The 25,690-nt window shown below is 42.2% G+C and overlaps 1 protein-coding gene across 5 annotated transcripts in view; it reads left to right on the top strand.

Moving 5' to 3' along the window:
- Window positions 1-23,020, top strand: part of LOC148014930 (uncharacterized) — a 93,270-nt gene extending 70,250 nt beyond the window's left edge. For 4 of the 5 annotated variants that reach the window (XR_015688363.1, XR_015688361.1, XR_015688362.1 and 1 more), the window contains 2 exons: window positions 21,041-22,023; window positions 22,110-23,019. Coding sequence is in view for 1 of the 5 variants with exons in the window: in XM_087665490.1 (XP_087521616.1) it covers window positions 21,041-21,383 (343 nt within the window). In the remaining 4 variants the exon portion in view is untranslated. Of the gene's footprint in view, window positions 1-21,040 lie in introns of all 5 variants that reach the window. The other variant, XM_087665490.1, reaches the window with a different exon arrangement.
- Window positions 23,021-25,690: the final 2,670 nt, after the last annotated feature.

Raw genomic sequence — 25,690 nt, 5'->3', positions numbered from 1 at the left:
CTCTGAGTTTATTCATCAAGTATCTAATGACATCTACATGCCTTAGTTGGTTTTGCCAAAAGCGAAGCAAGAGTCTTGAGAAGCACAAATGATTTGTATGGGTTTAGCTTTTTCTATTGGCAAGCATATAAGATAAGGGGTGTTCATAATCATATGGCAAGTATGTTTTGCTTTTTCTATTGGCAAGCACATGAGATAAGGGGCGTTCATAATCATATGGCAAGTAGGTTTTGTGAATTCGGAAGTGCTTGGTGTCTTTGGCAACAGATGATGGCCGGACAGGTTTGAGCTTTCTGAAAACGGTAGCTTCTGCTGGCTGCTCCAATAGGTCATCAGTCTGCAGCATTGGAGATCTGTTCTTGATGGCCAGCTTACACAGTGCACACACACTCTTATGTTACCTTTTGTCTTGGAGATCTGCAGGAGCACAAGCTCACCCACACCGAGGCTCAGCGGGTTGGGAAGGTACTTCCGGGCAGCTCGCACACTTACTGGGAGCACGCCATAGGTGCCTACGGCAAGAGTGGAGGCGTATGCACCTCTATCGGCACGAGTCTCACCACCTGTGTACGAGACCACGGGACGATAGTGGCAGGAAGGGTTCTATGGATCAGATTGGATATTGGGGACTCGTGTATTGGAGTCCTCAATGTCTATGCCCCTACGGAGGTGAGGGCACGCAGCAGGTTCTGGGTGATCGCAGCTGGACTCCTAGAGGTGGACTCCTGGATTGTTGGAGGAGATTTCAACAACCTGGAGCTCTTGGAGGACCAGAAGGGTAGAGACAGAAACTACCAGGGCATGGCTGGGGAGGAGCAGGAGGCATGGGAGGTCTTCTTGCTTGCAGTCGGAGCACATGATGCCTGGAAAGACCCTACCTTCCACAGGAGGGAGAGGTCGTTGGACTTCTCCTAGGATACAGGCGGCTAGATGGAGTCCTGTTGGAGCAGTTGGACAGGTTTTATGTGGGAGAGTGTGGAGGCTTTTGTGGAGAGGCCAGATTGAGCAGTTGGCAGGCACCACGTTATCCGATCATTGCTCGGTTCTCCTGACACTTGACCCCCCAACATCCGCCCTAGACACACGATCCTGTTGGATCCCTGACTCGATCTATAGGAGGGAGGAGGTGACAAGACAGATAGAGCAGATTTGGACGAGAGTGGGACAAGAGGGACTAGATAGCAAAGGAGGTTGTAGAGGTCCTAGCTAAGTCAAGCAGAATTTGCCAAGAGGTAGCCATACAGGCCAGGCAACAGTGTTGGGAGGAGGAGAGAGCACTCCGGCGGGACCTTACAGCCATGCAGAGATTATTGCAAGAGCCACCAGGGGATCCCACCCTCCACACACAAGAGGTGCGCGTACGTGCAGCCATTGCTGGCCTAGAGGACAGGCGCTCGGAGTTCTCTTTCCGCACCTTAGCAGCCTTTTGGGCGTTGAAGGGGGACACGATGTGCAGGGAGTTCTTCCAGGTGCACCAGTCCCACACCGCGAGAGAGCAAATACGCAGCCTTTGGGATCAGTATTGGAGGATCCGTTCTAGCCCAGATTGTCGAGAATCTGCCAATCACACCCTATGTATGCCCCTTTGTATGGAACAACTAGGCTAGGAAGGTACAGTTCATTCTAGGAAGAGAGACAGATCCCATAGGCACAGTGATGAAATGTGCTACCAAGCATTCCTATATAATGATGTACTTGACTATCACTTATATACAATATCATGATAATGCAATAGTACTTGTCTCTTTCTGTCAAGTCTCTGTGTCATTGTCAGTCCTACACAAGATTGTGTTTATGAGTTCAAGTCTCAATCTTGAAACCTAATTCACTTGTGTAACAGTTGTCTTCTTTGTAAATGTCAACATGAGTAGTATCTTCATTTTCCATCCTTCATAGCTTCCGCCCTTGCCATGCTCTAGATCCCGCATTTTTCACATGGTATCAGAGCGCAGCTGAGCATGGCTTAGCATGTTTCAGGTCCTCTCTCTGCTCCCTCGGTCTCTCATAATCTCTATCCAGCTCAGCTCAAGTGTTTGACTTAATCTCCAACTCCATTTTCACTCTCTACCCCTTGGCAGCCATAGCCAACCTGCAACCTACCTCTGTTGGAGGAGCTGGATCTCCACTTACAGGGCATATCTTCACTTGCTTCCTTCTGGGAAAGTGTTCCCCTACTTCCAGAGCTTCTTCTTGACACATCAATCACTGACTTTGGGCAAGCATAGCTTCAGCATTGACAATTTTCTCAATCTCTGCCCTGTGTCTGCCATAGCCAAACTGGACCTGCAGTACTTGGAGCCTCCATATCTTCCTCTACAGACCTTATCTCCTCACGATTTCTTCTATGAATATCTTCCCTAGGTCAGGGCGCTGCTCCTCATGATGACAAACACCAACATTGACCAACCATAGCTCCAACATTGCAAGATTTCGTGGTCGCTGAAATTTCTGCGCCTGTTTCAGTCCGTACATCGATACTCTCTCCACGTTGCGTGATTCATCCTGCAACCATAGGGCATTTAAAGGGTGACCTATGAAGCTACTTCTCCCTGAATATTGCGCGTGATCGTTGCGTCTACGAGCTGCGCCAGGTCGAAAACCAGTCAGGCTGAAAACCCTAACTGTGGGACTCCATAGCTATTTTGTTTCAAGCTTCCATTTCACTTGATTTTCCTTATTGGCTTGAGTCAAGCTAAACCCTGCCACTTTGATTCACTGATTTGATTAGTCTCCAACAACATTTGTCCATCAAATCAAGGAGGGGAGATCTCTGAAGCATTGAAGCACTTAAAGACCATTGAAGATTTGAAGACCTCTCATAGACTTGAGTGACAGTATCTTTTCACTCAACTGAAGGTTTTGCTACTCTGATCTACTCCAAAACTCAGTCTTCAGCAAGAAATCAAAACATCAAAATCAACAAGAAGAAGGTTCAAGAAGATCCAGCATCAACATCAGGCTCATCAAGAACAGTATCTATTGATACTTATCAAGTGTTATTTAACACTATTCTTCTTGTATCCTTTGATACACTTGAGTACAACACTCTTACTAATTTATTTCAGATTTGAAGCTGATTCTTGGTCATATCAATGAAAATCAGGAAGATTTCTATGTGGATACACTTCATGAAGAGTAACATGACTTGTGTTGCTTATTTACATGACATAGAAGATGTTCTTACTCTACCTACAGAAGGAAATGGAGCTACCTACACCAAAGAGAAATCAATGAATCCATTTGAAGATTCTGAAGACATGTCTACCACTTTGCTTGAGGGGGACAACTGGAAGTGCAAACTCAAAAATGCTACAAGCAAAGTCAATAAAGGAGCAGACCAAGAAGATCATGAAGAAGAGAAGAAAGATAAGAAGATTTTCCATGATGCTGACAAAGAAATAGCATATGCTGAAAAAGACCACAAGGGCCTATCGGTCCTTGTCTCTCATTTTCTGTTTTAAAAGCATTGTACCTGCCTTAATGTTCCTTTCATAAGCTTTGTAAACTCCTCATGTAAGCCTTATACTACAGCCTCTGTACACTTTGTGAGGCCCCTGTTACAGCCTCTGGATGTCCACCATGTTTATGGTACCCACACTTAGCCTTTTCTGCGACAGCCTCTGGTGTTTTGCCATGTTTGTGGTATGCCCACACTTTGCAGGTACTGCTCTCACTAAAGCCTCTACACACTTTGTACTTTCAGGTTGTGATTGAGGAGGGGTGTTGAGAATCTGCCAATCACACCCTATGTATGCCCCCTTTGTATGGAACAACTAGGCTAGGAAGGTACAGTTCATTCTAGGAAGAGAGACAGATCCCATAGGCACAGTGATGAAATGTGCTACCAAGCATTCCTATATAATGATGTACTTGACTATCACTTACACACAATATCATGATAATGCAATAGTACTTGTCTCTTTCTGTCAAGTCTCTGTGTCATTGTCAGTCCTACACAAGATTGTGTTTATGAGTTCAAGTCTCAATCTTGAAACCTAATTCACTTGTGTAACAGTTGTCTTCTTTGTAAATGTCAACATGAGTAGTATCTTCATTTTCCATCCTCCATAGCTTCCACCCTTGCCATGCTCTAGATCCCGCATTTTTCACACAGATGAGGTGATGGAGATTGCTACCGACTATTACACGCGCCTTTTCTAGCAGGAGACAGCTTCAGCTAGAGGACAGAGATGTAGACAGTAGGTATGGGATCACATCCCGTCTCTCGTCACAGAGGAGATGGGACACTCTCTCCTAGCTCCCTTCACAGAGAACGAACTAGAGGAGGCTTTCCATACATAGGATGGGCAGAAATGTCCGGGGGAGCATGGCCTCTCTAAGGCCTTCTTCACTACCTACTGGGAAGTGGTGAAGGATCCCCTACTGAGGGCTTTCCTGGAAATCTTCACCTCAAGACAAATGCCAGGGAGTCTCTCGGCAGGCCTTATCAGTCTTCTCCCCAAAGGGGGAGACCGGTTGGAGCTATCCCAGTGGAGACCGATCACCTTATTGTCAATGGTCTATATGGCACTGGTAAAGATGATTGGTAGGCGACTACACCCTGTGCTTCTAGATATCATTCATGACACACAGACAGGCGTTGTCTAGGATAGGAGCATCCTAGATAATGTATTTACCTTCTTTGAGGCGACAGAGTGGGCTCAACACATTGGACAGAGACTGGCAATACTACTCTTGGATTTCGAGAAAGCTTATGACAGGGTGGACTGGGATTTCCTAGAGGGCACCATGGTGAAGTTGGGATTCCCCTACACTTGGATTCGTGGGGTCTCCGACTTGTACAGATCGGCTACCAGCAGGGTTCTCATAGGCGGAAGGCGAGGGGAGGAGTTTCGGCTGGAGAGATCTATTCGATAGGGTTGCCCCCTGGCCCCATACCTGTTCCTACTCTTTGCAGAGGCGATGTCTTACTTCCTCAGGTCACGTTTGATCGGATTACGTAGCCTCCGACTTCCAGTGAGAGAGGAGACTAAGTTGTTAGACTCAGAGTACGTAGATGATACATGCCTCTACATAGAGGACTATGAGTTGATGCTGGAGAGAGTGAGGCTGGCTCTTGACATGTTTTGCTTTGCAGCGGGAGCGAAAATCAACTAGCAAAAGTCGGTTGGTTTCCTCACAGACCCGGACTCCAGTACGGAGTGGGGCGTCCACCTAGAATTTAGATGGGTGAGCAGAGGGCAGACTGTCCGATACCTAGGGTTTTTGGTGGGTCTCGACATCACTCTTGCCCAGTAGTTTCTTCCTATCCTTGATTCTATTCGGAGGAAACTGACCTACTGGAGTATGGTTCGCCTCTCACTAGCCGGTCGAGCCCTGGTGGTTAACCAGGTCCTCCTAGCGACAGCCTGGTACATCGCCTGGTGTTGGTGCTTCTCCTCATCGTGCGTAGTGCAGCTTCGCCGCCTAGTGCGGAATTTCCTTTGGTCTGGGTTGATGGCTCTAGGGATTCCAGGGCCAAGGTGGCATGGGCGACCATTATACGACATAGATCAGAGGGGAGGGCTTGGGATCATAGACCTAGAGTATCAGAGTATGGCCCTCTTGGGCAAGCTAGTTGTTCGCGGTCTCACACCAGGCGGGCAGACCTAGAAGGTCTTATTGCAGGAGGGCCTTCAAAATTGTAAATCGAGGCTTGGCGGTGAGTGGAGGCCGTCCCTGAGATGGATCTTCATATCAGCCCAGATCACCCCTCCCCAGATCACCTTTCCTTTGCAGCGTACTCCACGTGTGGCAGGGCCTCCGTAAGGCTCATCCAGAGCTCCCTAGGTTGCCAGGAGGAAATAGACCGTCAACCGGTGATCTGGAATCTCCAAGTCAAAGATCGTGAAGGGGCACAAATATGTGAGCGCCCCCACATCTAGTGGGTTGGATGTTAGGCTGGCTAGACCCGTACCATCAGGACATGGCGGGAGGTGTACAGGATGGCGGACGAGGAGGTGCTGCAGCAAGTATCAGGTTGCCAGAGAGGAGTGGAGTTGAGGAGAAGAGAGATAGATGCAGCAATACCTTCGGAGTGGCTTGCTCCCCCTATACGAGAGCCGATAGAGCTTGGGGAGGTATGGGCAGCTAGGTTTTCACCAGCAGGCATCCCCCTTCAGGTGGCAGGTAGAGTGGGTGGCACCCTGTAGGGGACATCTTTGCCATTCAGGAGGGGGGACGTCTGGCCCTTGACAAAGGGCAGTAGGATGAGGGGATTGCCACCCTTTTGTGGAGGAGGATCCGGGTGGTGGATCTTCAGGGGAAGACTTGGCGACTGAACCCCTATGTTTTCTGGAAGGAGCTCAGGGAGTGGCGCCTTTGGATCTGGGAGGGCAGACCACTTGATGAGCTGGGGTGGGATCCAAGAGAGTGGCTATGGCCAGTCTCTGCGGTTGCCAAAAAGCCACCCAGGTTCCTAGAGTACACTGCTAGGATTGGCAGACATGTACTGATGCAGGAGGATATGGATTGGGCGCCGTCACGCAGTAGGCACTGGTCGGAGCACATTATCACGGAGCCCTTCCGACGGACCTTCTGGCGCCGCCTATGGGATAGTTGGAGGCCGAGAAGGGTGTCATATTTTTTATGGCTGGTGCCACATGGAGGCTTGGCGGTGGGAAGTTGGCTTGCCCAAATGCAAAAGGAGGGAGGTTGTAAGTGCTGCACACAGCAGCCTTTGGAAACCCCAAAGCACTGCCTTTGATCATTTGAAGAGGTGCAGCTCGTGTGGAGAGGAGCATGCCTTATCCTTCGACGTATAGCACCCAGCCTTGGGTGTATCTCATGGGGAGCTTTTTGTTGGCAGGCAGTCAGCCAAGGCCGTCACCTTTTGTTTGAGGCCGGGATGCAAGACACGATATTCATGATCGAGACAGGGTCATGCGCAATGGTCGGTCTGGAGGCTCTACCCATCCGTCAGGTACTGGAGCCCACAACAAATCGCTCGGAGGTATGAGAGATCATAGGGAGTCTTACTGGATGGCATATTTGAAAGGCGCGGTGCCAAGTGGCTTTTGGCGGAGAGAGACTTTCAGCACATGCGACCTCAACAGAGCTCTGGACCTCCATCATCCATTCCCTCCGCGGCCCAATAGGATCAGGTGCAGGGCGAGTCCAGGGCTCGTCAAGAGCTCCGAGGTCACTTTATGCATACTTGGGGCGGCTAGGGTTTGTTCTTTGTGATGCAAGTAGGCAGCCCCATTTGGCGATATACCCCTTCCCCCCCATGGCTTCTTGCTCCCATCCCCCCTAGACCGCCTTGACAAGCTTGTATACATGATGTATTGGTGACTTTGCATCAGCTCCAGCTAGTCTGTTGAGCATGAGCACTCTGTTGTAATCAGCTTTTTGAGTAATATAATCAGCGACATTTTACTTGCAAAAAAAGAAACTGTGAAAGTGTGTGATGGAGATAGACAATCAACAGCCTGCGATAAAATGGGAAAAATATGCTATTGGCTGCATTTGATGCAGTCGATTGTATTGTTCGACTGGACAACCTGACGTGGCAATCAGCTTTGCGCTGCCACGTGGCACTTTTGCCTACTAACGTGGCACACCTATCGATAAAATTGAATTGCAAGCACGCACCATGGAGGTGACATTCTCTAACATCCCCTCTCTGATCCTAGACAAGGCAAAAGGCTAAGGGATCTGGAGTGCTGTCGAAGTAAAACTTGAGAAAGAGCCTTTATAAACAAGTTTGCAAGATTGTTGTCTGTCTTGTAGTAGACCAAGGTAATAGTCTCATCCAAAATTTTCTCCCGAATGAAATGGTACTGGATCTCGATGTGCTTCATTCAAGCATGGAACACATGGTTCCTTGCCAAGGCAGCAACTCCATTGAAGAATAATAAGACCGGTTTGTGGGCTACCAAGCTTCTCCAAGAGCTTACGAAGCCACATTGTCTCACATGTGGTTAAAGACACCGTTGGGTATTTTACCTCAATCGAGCATAGGGCAACCGTGGGTTGCTTATTGTTGCTCCATGAAACAGCAGTGGCACCCAAGGTAAAGCAATAACTTGTCGTGGACCTTCGATGATCCACCAGGCTAGCCCAAATTGAATCACTCCATCTTGTAAGTACCATATCAGCATCACCTATATCTGCTAGATAATAGATCCCAAGATCAAGGGCCCCTCCAAGGAGCCTCAAAATCCTCTGAGTAGCTTGCCAATGTACCATCTTGGGTGCACTCATGAACCCGACCAACACACCTATAGCATAACATAAGCCAATACGAGTATTGAGAAGCTAGATTAAGGAGCCAATGAACTGCTTGTAATGGATAGCATCCACCAAAGAAGGATTGGAATGAGTTGTAGCCTTCCAATTTGGATCCATAGGAGTTGTAATTAACTTGCATCGCTCCATCTCTCACCTAGTCAAGAACTCCTATACATACTGCTACTGGGAAATAAAGATCCCCCTTGGAGCTTGATAGATCTTATGACCTAGAAAGAAATGAGGAAGTCCCATATCCATAATCTCAAACTTCTCATGAAGTGTTGCCTTCATCTACTCAACCATCATGACATGGTCGCCTATCACAATCAAGACATCCATATAAAGGACAAACAACACAGAACCTCAACTTGAGGTGTGAACATAAAGGCATTTGGGATCTTGTACCTTAGTCTGTTCATTGGAAGCTCATTGGAGTCAAGTGGGTCTTTTAGACCAAGTGTCATAGTGATGGCAGTTTGGATAAGTACAAGGTGCAGCTTGTCGCAAAAGGATGGTCAACCGTAGGAGATGGCCAGTTTATTAACTTGATGTAAAGTTTGCATTATTTAATGGAGATTTGAAGGAGGAGATCTATGTTGAGCAACCCTCTAGCTTGTCCTCATTAAATGGCAAAGTGTATAGGTTGAAGAAGGTCCTTTGCGGCCTCAAATAGGCTTCGTGTCCTTGGAACGAGAAAATTGACTTGTTCCTCCAAGAAAAATTAGGGTATTGATGTTTCTCTGTTGATCCCTAATTTTATATCCATACCTCAACTGGAGGGCATGCGTTGTTCGCGGTTTGTATGGATGGTCTCATTTTAATAGGTGACCATGACCAAAAGACCAAGCAAACAAAGGAGGCACTACATGAGATGTTCGAGATGACGGATATGGGCCTTCTGCACTTCTTTCTAGGTCATTAGATTTGGTAGACTCTAAGGGAGATTTTCATATATTCACTTGGGCATACTTATGCATTTTTTTATACAGGTGAGGTATGCATTGGGTAGGGTGAGCAGCATGGATAGTGTTATGAGGACATGTATTTTTGAAACCTCACTTAATATGTGGATTAATTTTTAATCACATAATTAAGTAAATGTTGCAGATGTGAGGTGCAACTACGGTTAAACTAAATTTACGAGCTTGAGACGCAAAGAAATCACGGGATATCAAAGGAAAAGGTTGCTATAAGTTATGCCGCACAGGTACTTGGTAGTATCTGGTGCCAGTTGTTGGCCTAGGTCATTCATTTGGCCATAAGTGTCAGTTGGTGACACTGGAGAAGTGGCGTTTAATGGTACCTAACGCCAATCTGATAGTCAAAGATGGCATAGAGAAACTCGGGAATGGAAGTTGCCAAGCCAATTTAATTATTGGTCAGTCAGATTATTTTCCAGAGCATCGAAATAATTATTAGATTAATTTTCAGTATTTAAAGACTGAAATTTAATATTTAATTATGAAAAATGTTGGAAAAACCATTTGGAAAGGTTGTCACTTGTAAAAAATGCCCATGCAAGATTGAAAAACGTCTTTAGAGGCTGTAGAGAAGCATTTTTATAAATTCAGCTTGCAAGAGAGAGGGAGAGGAGGTTGCTGGTCTGATTTGCAGCCATTGGAGGACCTTCTGAGGCTACCAAGGGCAGGAGAAGACCAATCAACAGCAGGAGACAACATCTGCAGGTTGTGGAGACAGGGCAACAGCAGTAAATGACTGATTTTCTTCAGTTCTTTGCATCTACGAGCTGTTGTGGCAGGGAAGCAGCTGCATTTGATTGATTTTCAGTCATTCTTCGTGACAAAACTCTAAATTTTCTCTCTCTATAGATTTCCCTCTCATCTCCCAGCCATTTCACAGACTTGCTCTGAAAACAACAACATTTGGACCTCTGGAGGTTGAGAAATTTCAGATTTCTCTGCTGTAAATCCTAATCTGCAGTAGAAATTAGGGTTTAGCAGCAGCCTCGGGAAGCATGCCAGAAATTGGAAGCTCCAAGACTTGGATTCAACAGGGCTGAAACTGTTTTTAGCCTATTCAAGTGGAGGGACCGGCAATAATTGAATTTGGGGCATTTTCCATTTCCATCAAAGCGGGTGAAGGCCAATTGATGACCCGAATCGAGGGGCAAATCAGATTAAAGTGATTTTGAACAACAAGGGGAGTTGGAATACCGAAAGGGATTGGAAGAATCCCATTGTAAATCAACTTCTTCTTCAATAAAGCTAAAGAAATACCGAAAGGGGCACCAATTTTGGGGCCAATCGGGTGTGCATTGTCCAAGATCAATAGGTATTTGTATTTTCAGATTTGCATTAACTGTTTGTTGCTGTAATGAAGTTGTAATTAGTGATTTACCATCCATCCACGGAAGAAAGACTGGTTATATGGTTCCATTGCCAAGATACCACTCAATCCCTTGATTTGGTGGTTCCAAGGCACCTGATTGCAAGCCAAACCTTTGTGCTAGTGCTGATTTTTACTCTTAGCTGAGAAATTACAGCAATATGTCTTCATATAGTGAGATGGACTCGAGCAGTGATGATGCCTCTCAATATGAATGTTCACATGGGAATGAAAGAAATGCAATGTCTGACCTTGGACAAGGCTCAGACCATGGACAGCAAGCTGAAAATGTTGTTGTTGGGCAAGATGCATGGTCTTCAGGGCATATGGATGCTGATGACCAGCAAAGTGAAGAGGAATTTGATGACTAGTTCAAGAATCGGATGAGGACAACAGCAAATCTCTTTGCTGAATTGGCAAAGGATCCTCAATTTTCGCGATTTTTGAATGCTCCAAAGAAGGACAGCAAAGGCAAGAAGAAGAAGACATCTTCTACACCTTCGGGACAGCAAGATTCACCGAAGATAATGCCAAACCCTTCATTTGAAGCTCCCAAAGATGCTAATGAAATAAAACAGTTGGTACCTACAGGGCAAGGAATGCAAATGCAAGGCCATCACGGAAGTGCCAATCCAATGGATTTTGGATAGCTAGCCATGCATGCTATGATGGGGCAACCAGGATATTTTGGTGGAAGCACGATTTTTCTTGCTATGGTTGGACAAGGACCGCATACAGGAATGTATGACTCAAATCCCTATGGTATGCAGCAACCAATGCATGGGGTGCAAGGCCCAATGTATTCGGGTATGGCTTGAAATATGCAAAACCCTATGTATGGCGGCATTGGCTTGATTCCTGGGGCACAAAGTAGCATGTTTGGTACTATATCTGTATCCCCGAATGCTTATGGGACTTAGGAAATGAATGTTGGCCATACAAATGCTCCGTTCGACATTGGTTTTGATGTAAATTCAGCAAATGCACCCTTTTTGCAGCAGCCAGTGTATGATAACTTGACACCCAAAGGGGCAGCAAAAGACTATAACGAAGGTGGAAAAAAAGTGAAGTTTGAGTCCTTCAGCGGTGTACAAGATAGGTTGAAAGCTTTGATTTTCATTCAGCAATTTGATGGAGCCTATTCAGAGGGGAACTTCAGAGAGTCCTCAAAGATTCGAAAGGCAGCCACTTTCTTTAAAGGGAATACATTACAGTGGTGGTCCACTCTTTTTATGCAAGGTAAAGCATCATCAACATGGGTACAATTCAACCAATTGTTTGCATTGAATTGGTTGATAAGTACCTTTGAGGTGGACATCATGACAATGCGGAATAAGTTGGATGCTAAGGAATGTAAGAATTTGGAGCAATATAATAAGAAGTTTTGGGATGCATTGTTGCCTATTACTTCTTATTGCCCTGTACCCCTTCATGAGCAAGTGAAAAAATATATTTGTGGGCTGCCCAAAGAAATCAGGTATTTTTGCATTAAATCCACTGTGTCTTGCATGTCTTAGCTTTTAGAGATTGTTGCTACAGCTGATGGTTTGCTGGATGGAAAGGATTCCGGCTTCCTAGAGAGTGGGGAGAAGCCAAATAAAAAGGTACTGAAGGCTGAGAAAAGGGGTAGATCTAAAAATTAGCCTGAAAAGAGGCCAAAAAAACAAAGGGCTCGAAAACATAGGCACAACGTAGGGAATTGATGGCTACAAATAAATATTTTATTTGTGAACAAGAGGGCCACATTGCAAGGGAGTGTCCCAATAGGCAACAAGCTAGAAAATCAAGAAATCAGGGAGATTCTAAAGAAAAGAAGCCCAAAACATTAGTGGGGTGCTTGATGTTGTTAGTGATCAGCCTAATGATGATGCTATTGAGTTATACAGAGCATGGGGCAAAATTAGGGATCAACATGCAGTCGCCCGTCTAGGCATTAGAGAGGATGAGATGGGACCCATGAGAAAAGTTGAAATGATATGTAAAGGCCATATAGAGCCTGTCACACGGCTCATTGGAAAGCTTCGGTTGCACATAAAAGGATATGTGGATAATGAAGAGTTCATTGCTTCACTTGAGGGTTGTGATGTATTGCTTGGTATGCCATGGTGTCACTATATGCATGTAGTGATTGATTCTCGTGCAAAAAAGATCACTATTGAGCATAAGGGAAAGATACTTACACTTGATGTAAAGTCGAAAGGTGAATCTATTCTTGTTGTATTTGCAGTAGTCATTTATAAAGTAATGAAAAATTATCTTTCAACGAACTTGGTTTTTACTAAGGATAAAGATGATAGTGAGAATGTTGAAAACATGTATAAGTTAGAGAAGGATCGCATGCAATTTTTGAAAATGTATGTTGATTGCTTCTCTCAATCATTTCTAGGGTAGCTACCACCTTCAAGGCTAAAAGATCATGACATGGTTCTTATCCTTGGAAGTAGCCCAGCTAATAAGCTACCCTACAAAGTCAGTGCAGCCCAACAAGAGGAGATTATGAGTCAGGTAAACGAACTATTAGAAAAATGGTTGATTCAGCCCAGCTCATCTCCTTTTTGTTTTCCAGTGCTTTTGGTGCTGAAAAAAAACGGTTCATGGCATGTGTGCATTAATTATCATGCTTTGAACAAGATCACAATAAAGAATCACTTTCCGATTCCTTAGATCGATGATGTTATGGATAGATTGCAAGGGGCAGCCATATTTAGCCGTATAGATTTGAAAAGTGGATATCATCAGATACGCATTAGACCGGAAGATGTGCCTAAGACAACTTCTAGGATATCTTTTGGATTGTATGAGTTTCTTATTATGTCTTTTGGACTTACAAATGCTCCTACCACTTTTAATCGGATGATGGATCGTATCTTCAGGCCACATAGAGGATTTATGGGCACTTTCTTTGATGACATGATTGTCTATTCAAAGAACGAGGCAGAGCATAGAAGACACTTGGATATTGTATTCAATGAACTGTGTGACCATAGGCTAGTTATCAATGATAAGAAAAGTGAATTCTTCTTGCATGAAATCCACTTTTTGGAGCATATTGTATCAGCTCATGGTATTTGCATGGACCTTACAAAGGTTGAAGCAATACGATCATGGCCGCCTTTTAGGAATGTGCATGAGATCCGCAGCTTCTTGGGTTTATGTTCTTACTACAGGAAGTATATATGCGGGTTTGTTGAAATCGCATCTCCATTGCATGCCTTGAAGAAGAAGGATGTGCAATTTAGATGGACAACAGTGGAAATTTCAGCATTTGAAAAGGTGAAGGAAAAGATGACTTTAGATCCTGTGCTTGTGTTGCTCGATCTAAGAAACTCATTCATAGTTCAATGTGATACATGTGGTAACAACATTCGGGCTGTTCTTATGCATGACAGTCGAGTTGTGGCTTATGAGAGCCAAATTCTCCACGGTACAGAAAAGAATTTGCAGGTCTATAAGAAAGAGCTCTTGGCTGCATTTCATACATTGTCTACGTGGAAACATTATTTGTTGGGGGCTGATTTTACAGTGTAGACAGACCATCAAACTTTGAGGTACTTTTTGACGTAGAAAAAGTTGCCAGAAAAGCATATGAGATGGGCAAATTTTCTCTCTATGTTTCATTTTCAAGTTGTACATATTGATGGTAAAAAGATTGTTGTGGCTGATGCACTGTTACGTAAGCCACAAATTTCAGTCATCAGCATGGTTTATCACATTGAGTTGGATGCCATGAAAGAGCAATATGTTGCTGATTCGGACTTTGCTAATGTTTATGATCAGCTTTGCAATGGCCAAAGGCATGAACACTTTGTGCTAAGAGATGGATTTTTGATAATGCATGGACGACTATGTGTCACAAAGCAGTTAAGGCCTAGAGTTATCTTTGAAAGTCATGTTGCTTTGTATGCAGGACATAGAGGTGTTGATGCCACGGTTTATTGGTCAGCTTTGAGGCATGATGTAGAACAATTTATTAAGACATGTATTCTATGCCAGAAGGTAAAGCATGATAGGCAAAAGATGTCAGGTTTATTGCAGCCCTTGTCTATTCCAGATAGGCCTTGGTAGAGCATTGCAATGGACTTTATTTTTTAGCTTTCCAAGACACCTACAAGGAATAATGGGATATGAATTATCATTTGCAGGTTTAACAAACAAGTCCATTTCATTTCGGTGAGAAAGAAAATAAAGGTTGATCATATGATACGATTGTTTTTGCAACATATCTTTAAGTATCATGGTATATCAGAGTCGATTATTAGTGATCGAGACCTCCGGATTATCAATTTATTTTGAAAGGGCTTGCTTGAGAATATGGGTATCACACTGAAATTCTCATCATCCTTCCATCTGCAGATAGATGGTTATTCTGAGGAAGCAAATTCCATAGTGTTAGAACTTTTGAGGTGTTATGTTTTAGACCATAAGACACAGTGGGAGTAGTATTTGCCCTTGGTTGAGTTTTTTTACAACACAGTGCATAGTTCTACGGGCAAAGCTCCATTTGAAGTGGTTGAGGGTGACAAGAAGATACCACCTATCCTACAAACTAAGGATAAGATCTTTGAGGTTGATCATTATTTGGAAAACTTGGATGTAGCCTATGCAAAGATAAAATATGCACTTTAGAAATCGCAAGAAAAGCAAAAGAGGACAACTGACTGCCACAGACATGCTTTGCAGTTTGCAGAGGGTGATTATGTATTGTTGCGTTTTGAAAAGGCAAGGTTGAAAAAGATAAAAGGAAGAGAAAGATTGTATTCGAAGTTGAGTATGAGATAGTATGGGCCCTTCCAGGTGTTGGAGAATATCAACGATGTGGCATATCGGCTAAAATTACCTTCACATCGGCGGATACACAATGCCTTTCATGTCAGTCTGTTCAGGCCTTCTCATGGTGATGTGCCAGAGGATATGTCTGCTAAAATTCAGCCTGAGGTTAAGGAGCTAGATGAGATTTTTGTACCTGAGTAGATTTTGGCACATAAGGAAAGAAAGGTCAAACGTAAAGTTTCTAGGAGATACTTGGTGAAATTTCAGAATTATTCACCAATGGATGCTTAATGGATGAAAGAGAGTGACTTGGCAAACCATTCTCAGTTGTTGTAGCTTTACCTAGATGCCTTTCAATTAGAGCCTCGAGCTCCGTCAGATTCTATAGAGCAAGGGTCCAGAGTATTGCTTGATGCTCAAGGGGGAGGTAACATTTCCACTCCTTAGCAATGGACAGCTCTCATATGTAGTGGATCTCGGATGTATTAAGCATGCATTCAAGGTACTGCGCTGACAGTATGTTTGCTATGAGATCACTACTTAGTGTACTAGTCATTGTGAGATGTATGGAGATGAGTATGAGTTTAACCCGGGCACTGTAACTATACTTTTGCATTAGCTTATGATCAATTTAGCATGAAATTTGTCTCAATTTTGAGAGAAAAATTCTAATCAGTTTCAGCTCAGTTTTTTATCAGCTTGAGAATTGTTTGTGGTGGCTTTTTGGATCAGCTGTGCATCAGTTTTTTCACCGATTGCTGGTCAGTTTTTGCAATGAGTTTGTAATCAAGTTGAGGTCACATTTGCAGCAGTTTGTGATCAATTCTCAGATCAATAGGTGATCAATTTATGATTAGATTGTCCTTAGTTTGTAATGGTTTACATCTAGTTTCATGGACAATAACATATGTTATGATGCCATTGATGTTTTAGCCATGGTTTATGCTTGGTTTTCGCTATACTATGGTTTGGTTTTACTAGATAAGTTGAGCTCATGAGAAATGGACATGCCACATGATAATTTGGCAATGTTTTTGAGATTCTTTGTGAGTCTTATGTTATGCTATGTTGGCTGGTAATTTTTTGTATATGTTGGATATATGGACTGGTCGAATAATAGTGCGCAATGTTGTGTTGACTATGTTCCTTTATGGAAATAACCCTACGGAAATTTCAATGTAGTACTTTGCTTTTGATGCATTTGACAGTGCAATCGAGGATGATTGCAAGGATTTTAAGAGAAAGGGCTTGCATGAGGATATGTATTTTTGAAATCTCACTTAACATGTGGATTAATTTTTAATCGCATAATTAAGTAAATGTTGCACATGTGAGGTGCAATTGGGGTTAAAAGTAAATGTACGAGCTCGGGACCTGAAGAAATCACGGGATGTCAAAGGCAAAGGTTGTTATAGGTTATGCCGTACAAGTACTTTGTAGTATTTGGTACCAATTGTTGGCCTAGGTCATTCATTTGGCCATAAGTGTCACTTGGTGACATTGGAGAAGTGGCGTTTAATAGTACCTAGCACCAATTTGATGGTCAAAGATGGCGCAGGAACACTCCAGAATGGAAGTTGCCTAGCCAATTTAATTATTCACTAGTCATATTATTTTTCAAGGCACCGAAATAATTATTAGATTAATTTTTAGTATTTAAAGGTTGAAAATTAATATTTAATTATGAAAAATGTTCAAAAAACCATTTGGGAAGGTTGCTACTTTTCAAAAATGCCCATGCAAGACTAAAAACCGACTTTAGAGGCTAGAGAGAAGCATTTTTATAAATTCAGTCTGCAAGAGAGAGGGAGAGGAGGTTGTTGGTTTGATTTGCAGCCATTGGAGAACCTTTTGAGGCTGCCAAGGTCAGGAGAAGACCAATCAACAGTAGGAGACAACATCTACAAGCTGTTGAGACAGGGCAACAATAGTAAATGATTGATTTTCTTCAATTCTTTGCATCTACAAGTTGTTGTGGGAGGGCCCTTAGAGGCTGAGAAATTTCAGATTTCTCTACTATAAACCCTAATCTGTAGCAGAAATTAGGGTTTAGTAGTAGCCTTGGGAAGCGTGCCAAAAATTGGAAGCTCCAAGACTTGGATTCAACTTGGCTGAAACTGTTTTTAGCCTATTCAAGTGGAGGAACCAACAAATAATTGAATTTGGGGCATTTTCCATCTCCATCAAAGCGGGTGAAGGCCAATGGATTACTCGAATCAAGGGGCCAATCAGATTAAAGACTTGCTGGTGTGTAGCAGAAATTAGGGTTTAGTAGTAGCCTTGGGACGCGTGCCAAAAATAGGAAGCTCCAAGACTTGGATTCAACTGGGCTGAACTGTTTTTAGCCTATTCAAGTGGAGGAACCAGCAAATAATTGAATTTGGGGCATTTTCCATCTCCATCAAAGCGGGTGAAGGCCAATGGATTACTCGAATCAAGGGGCCAATCAGATTAAAGACTTGCTGGTGACTTTGAAAAGGAAGGGGAGTTGGAATACCGAAAGGGATTGGCAGAATCCTATTGTAAATCGACTTCTTCTTCAATAAAGCTAAAGAAATACCGAAAGGGGCACCAATTTTGGGGCCAATCAGGTGTGCATTGTCCAAGATCAGTACGTAAATTTGTATTTTCAGATTTGCATTAATTGTTTGCTGCTGTAATTAAGTTGTAATCAGGGATTTACCACCCATCCACGGAAGGAGAAATGGTTACAGATAGTGTCTAGGACGGTGCCACATGGCAGTGCACAGCCGATTTGCTGCATTTCTGCACAGTCAGCCAGTTTTTACTAGCTGATCTGCTATTTTTAAATTTTTTCTTTGGGCTATTTATGCCCGGTCCATCTCCGGTCTTTTTCACTTTTCACTTGTCATTTTCAAGTGGATTGAGAGATCAGCTCGTAGAGATACATTCGACAGCCCATGTACACATCTGCCTTATTCATTTCAGCTTTCATCTATTGCAGTTTTTTGTGTTCTCTACTCTCTTTTCTCTCCCCCTCTTCTCTTGTGCTCATTTTCTTTTAGTTTGGTCATATGCTGCCTCTTTCACTGCACTCTCACAATTGTCAACTCTCCTTAGTGTAGCTCGATTATAAAATGTTTGAATAGGTGATGACATCAGCAAACACAAGTAGTGTGGGAGCTGGCTGTTCAAGATGCAGTAGTGGAAAGGGGGTAGGCTGCAAATACAAGGGTGTTGTCAATGGGGAAATGTTGTCACCACAACAATGGACAACAAGAGGATGCTCCACCTTTGTTACGTTTGGCTCTCAACTTGGCTAATGATACCATTTGAGACTTTGCAATGGAAAAGGAACACGAACATGGAGTGAGAAGAGAAGATGCAAACAAGATGAGCACAATATAGAAGAAGGAACAAATCTAATTGAAACATGAAGTACAAGGTTGCAATTGTCCGCCCCTTCATGTAGTTGAGATGCATCATTGAGGGCACCAAATCAGGGCATGCCCAACACTCAGTCCTATCCTATTTTGCAAATTGTTGGCGCACTATCTTTGCTATCCATACCCCATTTTCGGAGGACATGTCAGTTGGAGTTGCTATATATAGCTAAGCGCCTGCATCCAACCCAATATCAGCCATCCAGGCTGCATTTTTATCTGGTGACTGCTTTTTACCCATCAAGTGGCAGTTTTCAGCTTTCATCTCGAGCCGGAGAGTGATCTGCTGCCTGTGTTTTTCTGCTCTACTGTTTTAGCCCATGTTTGCAGCCTCAATGCTGTCACCAACTTGTCAAGACATCCTCTATTGCTGTGTTTTCAGATTACAGCAGCTGCCCTGTTGCTTTTGTTAGGCTGCCCACTATTAGAGGCGCTCTTGTCGTGTTCAGCTTGTTCATTGTCTCTAACTTACCCCAACCCTACTGAGTTCTTTTATCAATCTGAGCATTGTTGTACAATTGTCTTTGTTATTTGTAGATGAGTATTTCTTTACACCGTGCCCTAAGATGGCCGCCCATGTCTGTCCGAACTTGAAAGTAAGGTGGATGGGACTATATTCTCACGTTGGAATTGAAAATTCTCATGGCAAGGAAGCTATGCGAAAATGATGGAAACAAGGGTTTAACTCTTTTGGCAAGCTTGACAAGGTTTCTGATTCCAATAATTTGAAGTGCAATAGAGTGTTGATCCCATCGAACAAGGATGATTACACAGTACTGTCCCTCAAATTTGTGATTTTCTGCTCAAGCTTCAGGAGCTTAAGAAATTATTTTTAGCAATAATATTCCATTATTACTTATACTACCAAGTGAATGATTTGGAGTCAACCTTTGCAAGCCTAAGAAGGCTGTCAAGTCCAAAATTTCCATGTCCCAGAAATGTAAATCATTGAAGAAGCATAAATTGGACCTTGCACCAAGTGGAGGGGACTGCTTGAGGCACAACAGAACAATTGAATCATATGAACAAGCATTCAGAGCAGGTTTCATTGAGGGGGATCAGTGGGTTATAGTGACCAAGGTTCACAAGGATAAAACTGAATGAGTTTCCAATCAGAGGTCAGAAAGTAGAGTTGCAAGCTTAGGGACAGGCTCACTAGGGTGTTTGAAAAGTGACTTCATTGAACAATCTGCTAATGCGCAATGCTTTAAGCATGTGATGGGGGCTTTAATGCCATGTGTGCTGAGAATAATTGGTAACTATTAGAGTAATTGGAAGTTTCCAGGAGATAAATCTAGGAGCATTGTGTGTAAAACAATAGCATGTCTGCTGATGTCTTTCTGTCAAAGTTTTAGTGGTGGGTCTCTTTAAGGGGCTATGCATATTCTATTGACTTGAGATTCCTCTACTAGTATTTGTGCATCTGAAAGAGGTAGAAGTGTCGATTGAGACGTATATTTAAGGGCATGTCTGAAGTCTTCTAGTATTTGTGCATCTGAAAGAGGTAGGAGTGTAGATTGATATGTATATCTAGCTAGAAAGGAGGAGCTATAGGGGATGCCTAGGTAAGGTCAACACTGAGTTGCAATGCGACTGAGTTATCAGAAGGGATATTCAAGGAAGTAGGTAAACTCATGATTAAGTGGCTTCTTTGGGAGGTTGAAGGGCATTCCTGAGGTCTTACTCACTTTGAGATTTTTAAAGGTAGATAATCGAATATCATGTATGAAGGTAAACTAGAAAACTTTTTTTAGTTTTTGTCATCTGAACATACTGTCAAAATACTAGTGAGGCCCTTATCTCAGTAAATTGCAACGAGCTCTACCTCTCTCAGTTACCCACCACAATGCCTCACCAAAATGAATGCAGCTTTAAGCTTGAATTGACTTCAAAATTTGGAAGTCGTTTACACAAACCTGTAATGTGTCCGAAATGTGATAAAAGTATCTCATTCCAGGAGAGAGTTTCCATCGGTCCACATGACTAAGAACCAAGCAGAGTGTATTGACTTAGGTCCACGTAATAAGAGCCAAGAGAAGTGTATTGTTTTAGTCTGTAAAACCTGATATTGCCGTCATTATAAATATTGTTAACCTGATATTGCCGTCATTATAAATATTGTTAACCTGTAAAACCTGATATTGCCGTCATTATAAATATTGTTAACCTCACTGTCATTGTTCATCTCTTTATGTGCAGTTTTATATTGCAGCCCATTATACTATTTAAAAAGTTTGTAAATTGTTACCCTGCTAAAATCTTTAGGTTGCCCATTTTGTTGCTTTCAGGACTGCAGTGGACAGTGAAAATGTTGAGCTGCCTGGGGTTCAGGAGTTGAAAGAAAGTTTGGCATATGTATTGAAACTGAATCCTTCACAAACAGAAGAACCCTTCTCACAGTTTTCCTTGGTCGCTCAAGCAGCAGCAGCACACGCTTTACTAACAAAACAATGCCTCAAGGATCCAACAGACAATTCAACGTTTGAAGAAAGTGCAAAATTGAACAGAAAAGAAATGTTACATTTCAACTCTATTAAAGAGTGGTTCAATACTGCTTGCAAAGAACGAGAGGAGGGGATGTTGAAGCTTCTGCTTCAGCAAGTTGGCATGAACCTTGTGAGAACTTGTTAAGGGGAAGGGGAGCTTGATGCTTTGGAGGAGCTACAGTAAAGGAAAATAGATTCTTGACAAGGAACAATCCAATGATGCTGTTTTATGTAAATGAATTATCAATTATCAGATTAAAGCTCGAAAGCGGGAGTTGGGGCTAGGATGACTTTGGCAGTGGCTATTTATGAACAAGAAACGCAGTTGGCAAAATGGATACAGGCAATGCAGCTGCAGAATTGGGTCAAGATATGAGAATGGCAGACATAAAAAGAGCAAGGACACCATTTGCAAACAGAGGAGCAAGTGGAAGAGCAAACGATTTGACCTCACATGTCAAATATTTTTGAGGAAAGCACCTTCAATAAATATTTTGTGTGAGAGTTTGTTTCTTGCTACCCCGTCAAGGAGATGCTTTGGAGAGGTTGTTCAGGAAGTAAGATTGTTTTCACATTGGTATCGGTTCGAAGTCAACCAATCTGCCTGGCATTTGTCTGCACGTGCATGCATGCACTTGTGGCATATATGGTGGAGAGTTGATGGAGATGAACCCTCCAATGGTGTACCCCTTTTAGGTGAGGTAGTCTTAGAAAGGCTTCAAGTCAGGCAGTGTGGAAGGAAGAGAATCCCAAGGGGAATTACAGCAAACAATGGTTTTTTAAAGGTAGCAGTCGTAATTCTCCTCAATGAGTACTCTTATGTAATCATGTTTGTGCAATGGCTCAAATGTTTTGGAATGTTCTATTGCAGTGTATATTTATGGTATCCATAATTTTTGAGTGTATACTCATGATTATGCAATACAAGCCAAAGCAGTGCAAAGGCACACTTAGTGCTTAGGGACTCGTAAAAGGATTATGAAGGCGCACATGGTCTTGCAAAGATTCTGAGACCTGTGATCTGCCCTTGGGTTATGGGCATTGTGCATACTATGGACATGGATCAACCAGCAGGAGTGGATTTTAAAACTTTCAACCCATGAGAAAAATTTGGAATTTTTTCTTCAAACTTGGGTGCTCAGTTTTTACAGGTTGCATATTGTCAAAACTTCTGGGTTCCTTTTGACTGCCCATCAAGTCTTGGCATTATTCAGCTCGTGTCTTTCATGAAGTCTTGGCATTATTCAGCCTCCTGCATTTGTATTACTGTACTGTATGTTGCCCCAAAGCAAGGCACCTCTTGTGATAAGTTGCTGCAGCTACTTTATCGCGGTGCCAACATGTGCAAGAGCACCTTAGATACAAGTATGCAACTAAAGAAGACACAAGCTAAGCCTTGTTCTGATGAAAAGGTTTGTCAAACATGCGCTCACATGTGCACCTTTTCTTTTTGGTTCTTTCCTTAGAGCACATTCTAATGCAAAATTTGCAGCAGCGTTTACTAGAGGATATCAAATCAAAGCATTGAGTAGGAAGGACTTGGAACTCCATGCAGAGTAGACAGTATGATCAAATGCCATTCCTTTTTAATCATTTAGATTGCAGTTCTAGAATATAATTTACATGGCTTCCTTTCGTTGGCACAATGCTTGAGCTGTGTATGAAGTGGTATCAGTGACCTAGTTTAGTTGAGGTACAATTATTAGCATTGTGCTTATAAGTTGAGGTACAATTATTAGCTTCAGTGTGACGACTATTTCTACAAGTGAGTCTCTCATCATACTCAATTATCAGTCTCTTAAAAGAGCTCATATAGACACTCTGCACTACATAATAAATCCTCTCCACTTAATTAGCATTGACAACAACCATGTTTCCCAGGGAAATCAGCTCTTAAGTAAGTGTTACAAACTCACTATAATATGACTGTTCAGGATTTTAAGCGATGGAAGTCTCTTGTGGGCTTTTTTTTTGTACTTTGTATTTTGTTTTGGGATTTATTATGCACTTGGTTGGATTTCATTTGGAAATTTGGTTCGTAAAAAATAAAGAGGTTGCTAACATGTCAAAACTATTGTATTGACTTCTTGTTAGGGATATATGGCATATTCTCTATTATATTCTTAATTGTCAAGCCCTATGCTTGAAGATGGTAACCCATTTAATTGTGATTTGCTAGCTTTGCAGCTTCTTTAAGCATGGCCATGTTTCCTTTCATTATCACACATTAACGAGTGCATTATAATTTCTTGGTCAAAAAATATTATTTTACTCATCAATGTACAAAATGGTTTGGATGCTAGGTGAGTGTGAGCAAGTGTGTTGTCGATTAATAGCTTTAATGACAAGTGAGTATGACCCCATGCTGTCTATTAATAGCTTTCATGACAATGTTTGCCTTGCATTTTATGGTTAATGTTTTGGCTTTGCTTCACGGCTCAACATCGCAAGAGATTATCTATTTTTGGAATCGGGTGTTTATAATAGTCCTTTGATGCTTGCCTATATGAAGGCCATTTAAAGGTAATGCCTATAGTTGCTCCTCTTATGTGTTTTTGGTGTAAAAGGGGAATGGTGGTATGTTTATTCAAGTCTTTCTACTTTAGATCTTTCAAATTGACTCGCTTTTGCATTTCCGTCTCGAAGGTAATGTTCAATGTGAGTAAAGTGTCTTAGAAGGCTTCAATTTCTTTAAACTAACCTATAAATAGCATCGTTATTGCACCTTATTTTGGGATAGTGACTTTGATTACCTTCAAGTTGGTTGTATAAAGCTTACCTAGCTTAGAAAATGAATCTTGAAATTCATAATGTAGGCTATAGACCTTAATTTATAGACATAACTCATAGTTCTTAGCTTATGAAGATAGCATTTAAGTTAGTGTATACTTCCCTAGTTTGCTCTTTTTTGGTGCTTGAGGATGCCATTTAGGAAAGGTCTTATCTTGAGCATCTCGTTTTAAAGGCAATGTCTAACTCCTTTCAAGATGGCAATCAAGGTGATAAGTGTGGGATATGCTCTTTACTTTGACAAGGAGTGCTTAGAACAATGGCCTTTAGTTAATTGTAATGATCATGTTTAGCACAACTAAAGCATAAAACAATGTCCTTTAGTATGTAATAAACGACACTCTTGCAAAGTTGAGTAAACAATGGAAGGAATGAACCAATAATATGATAATCAAGAAATGCAATAGTCATGGAATTGAATCCACTAGCAATGATCAATGAGATACAACTACATGAAAAGATGTCACATATGATGTGCTCAAGTTCCCCCCAATATCCTTTAGCATGTATCAAATGACTCTCTTTCAAAGCTAACCAAACAATGGAAGGAATGAAACAATAATATGATAATCAAGAAATGCAGTAGTTATGGACTTGAATCCACTAGCAATGACTAATGAGATACAACTACATGAAAATATGTCACATATGATGTGCTCAAGTCCTCGCCTCCTAAAACACACACACGTGCAAAGTAGTTGTAACGTATGTGTATCCCATGCCCCACCCCTCTACAGGTATCTAGGTATACAATCTCATGAGGTGTAGAATTAATAATTGTTAACACTTTTTCTTAGATCATAGTGATCACATGTCAAATGAAACATATAAAGTAGAAACCCAAGATGCACCATGGATACTCCAATAGCATGTACTCTACTAGTATACCTCGTCACTCTAAGAAAGAGAGATTGAGATAAATGACTTGGTCATATTCCAATAATATGTACTCTATTGGTATACCTTAGTATGCTCTTGGTTATCATATTAGAGATAGAATAGTTTATTGCATGATACAAAATGCTCAAGCGTGTAAGTTATCGTCACTTTAAGAAAGAGAGATTGAGATAAATGGCTTGGTAATATTCTGAATCAAGTTCCAAAGAGGCCTTGATGTATCTCGAACAATGCATATCATTCACTTCAGAAATGCCCCTCATCACTCAAAAGTAAGCATTTCTTGATCCTATTTTAGCCAAAAACAAACAAAGAGCTACTCTAATGTAAACTATCCATTCAAGATGAATCACCTTCAACATTAGTCCTATTTGTGCATTTGATGTGAGATGGTTTTTCGTTCTAGTTAGTGATGAATTTTGTTATAAAAGAACACACGGGGATTCATAAAATGAGCCTTTCCTGGCTTTGCATCAGCCAAGTTACAATTAAAATCTTTCCTCCACGTAAGCTCTCTATTCAAATTGAATTAAAATCTCTCTTCTCTCTATAATTCTCTCTCTTTATTCCCCCCTCTTTTTTCTTTTTCTTTTTCTCTCCCTTCCCCCCTCTCTCTACCTTTTATTTTAGTTTATTTTCTCCCATCTTCTTATCCTCTCTCTCTCTCTCTCTCTCTCTCTCTCTCTCTCTCTCTCTCTCTCTCTCTCTCTCTCTCTCTCTCTCTCTCTCTCTCAATGTGAAAAACTATGTCAAAAAATTTTTACC

Source organism: Lygodium microphyllum, chromosome 24 (genome assembly GCF_053477565.2).
Source record: "Lygodium microphyllum isolate KBCC chromosome 24, Lygodium_microphyllum_v1.1.10, whole genome shotgun sequence".
NCBI lineage: Eukaryota > Viridiplantae > Streptophyta > Polypodiopsida > Schizaeales > Lygodiaceae > Lygodium > Lygodium microphyllum.
Note: the sequence above shows the minus strand (reverse complement) of the source record. Positions and strands in the feature narration are given on the sequence as shown.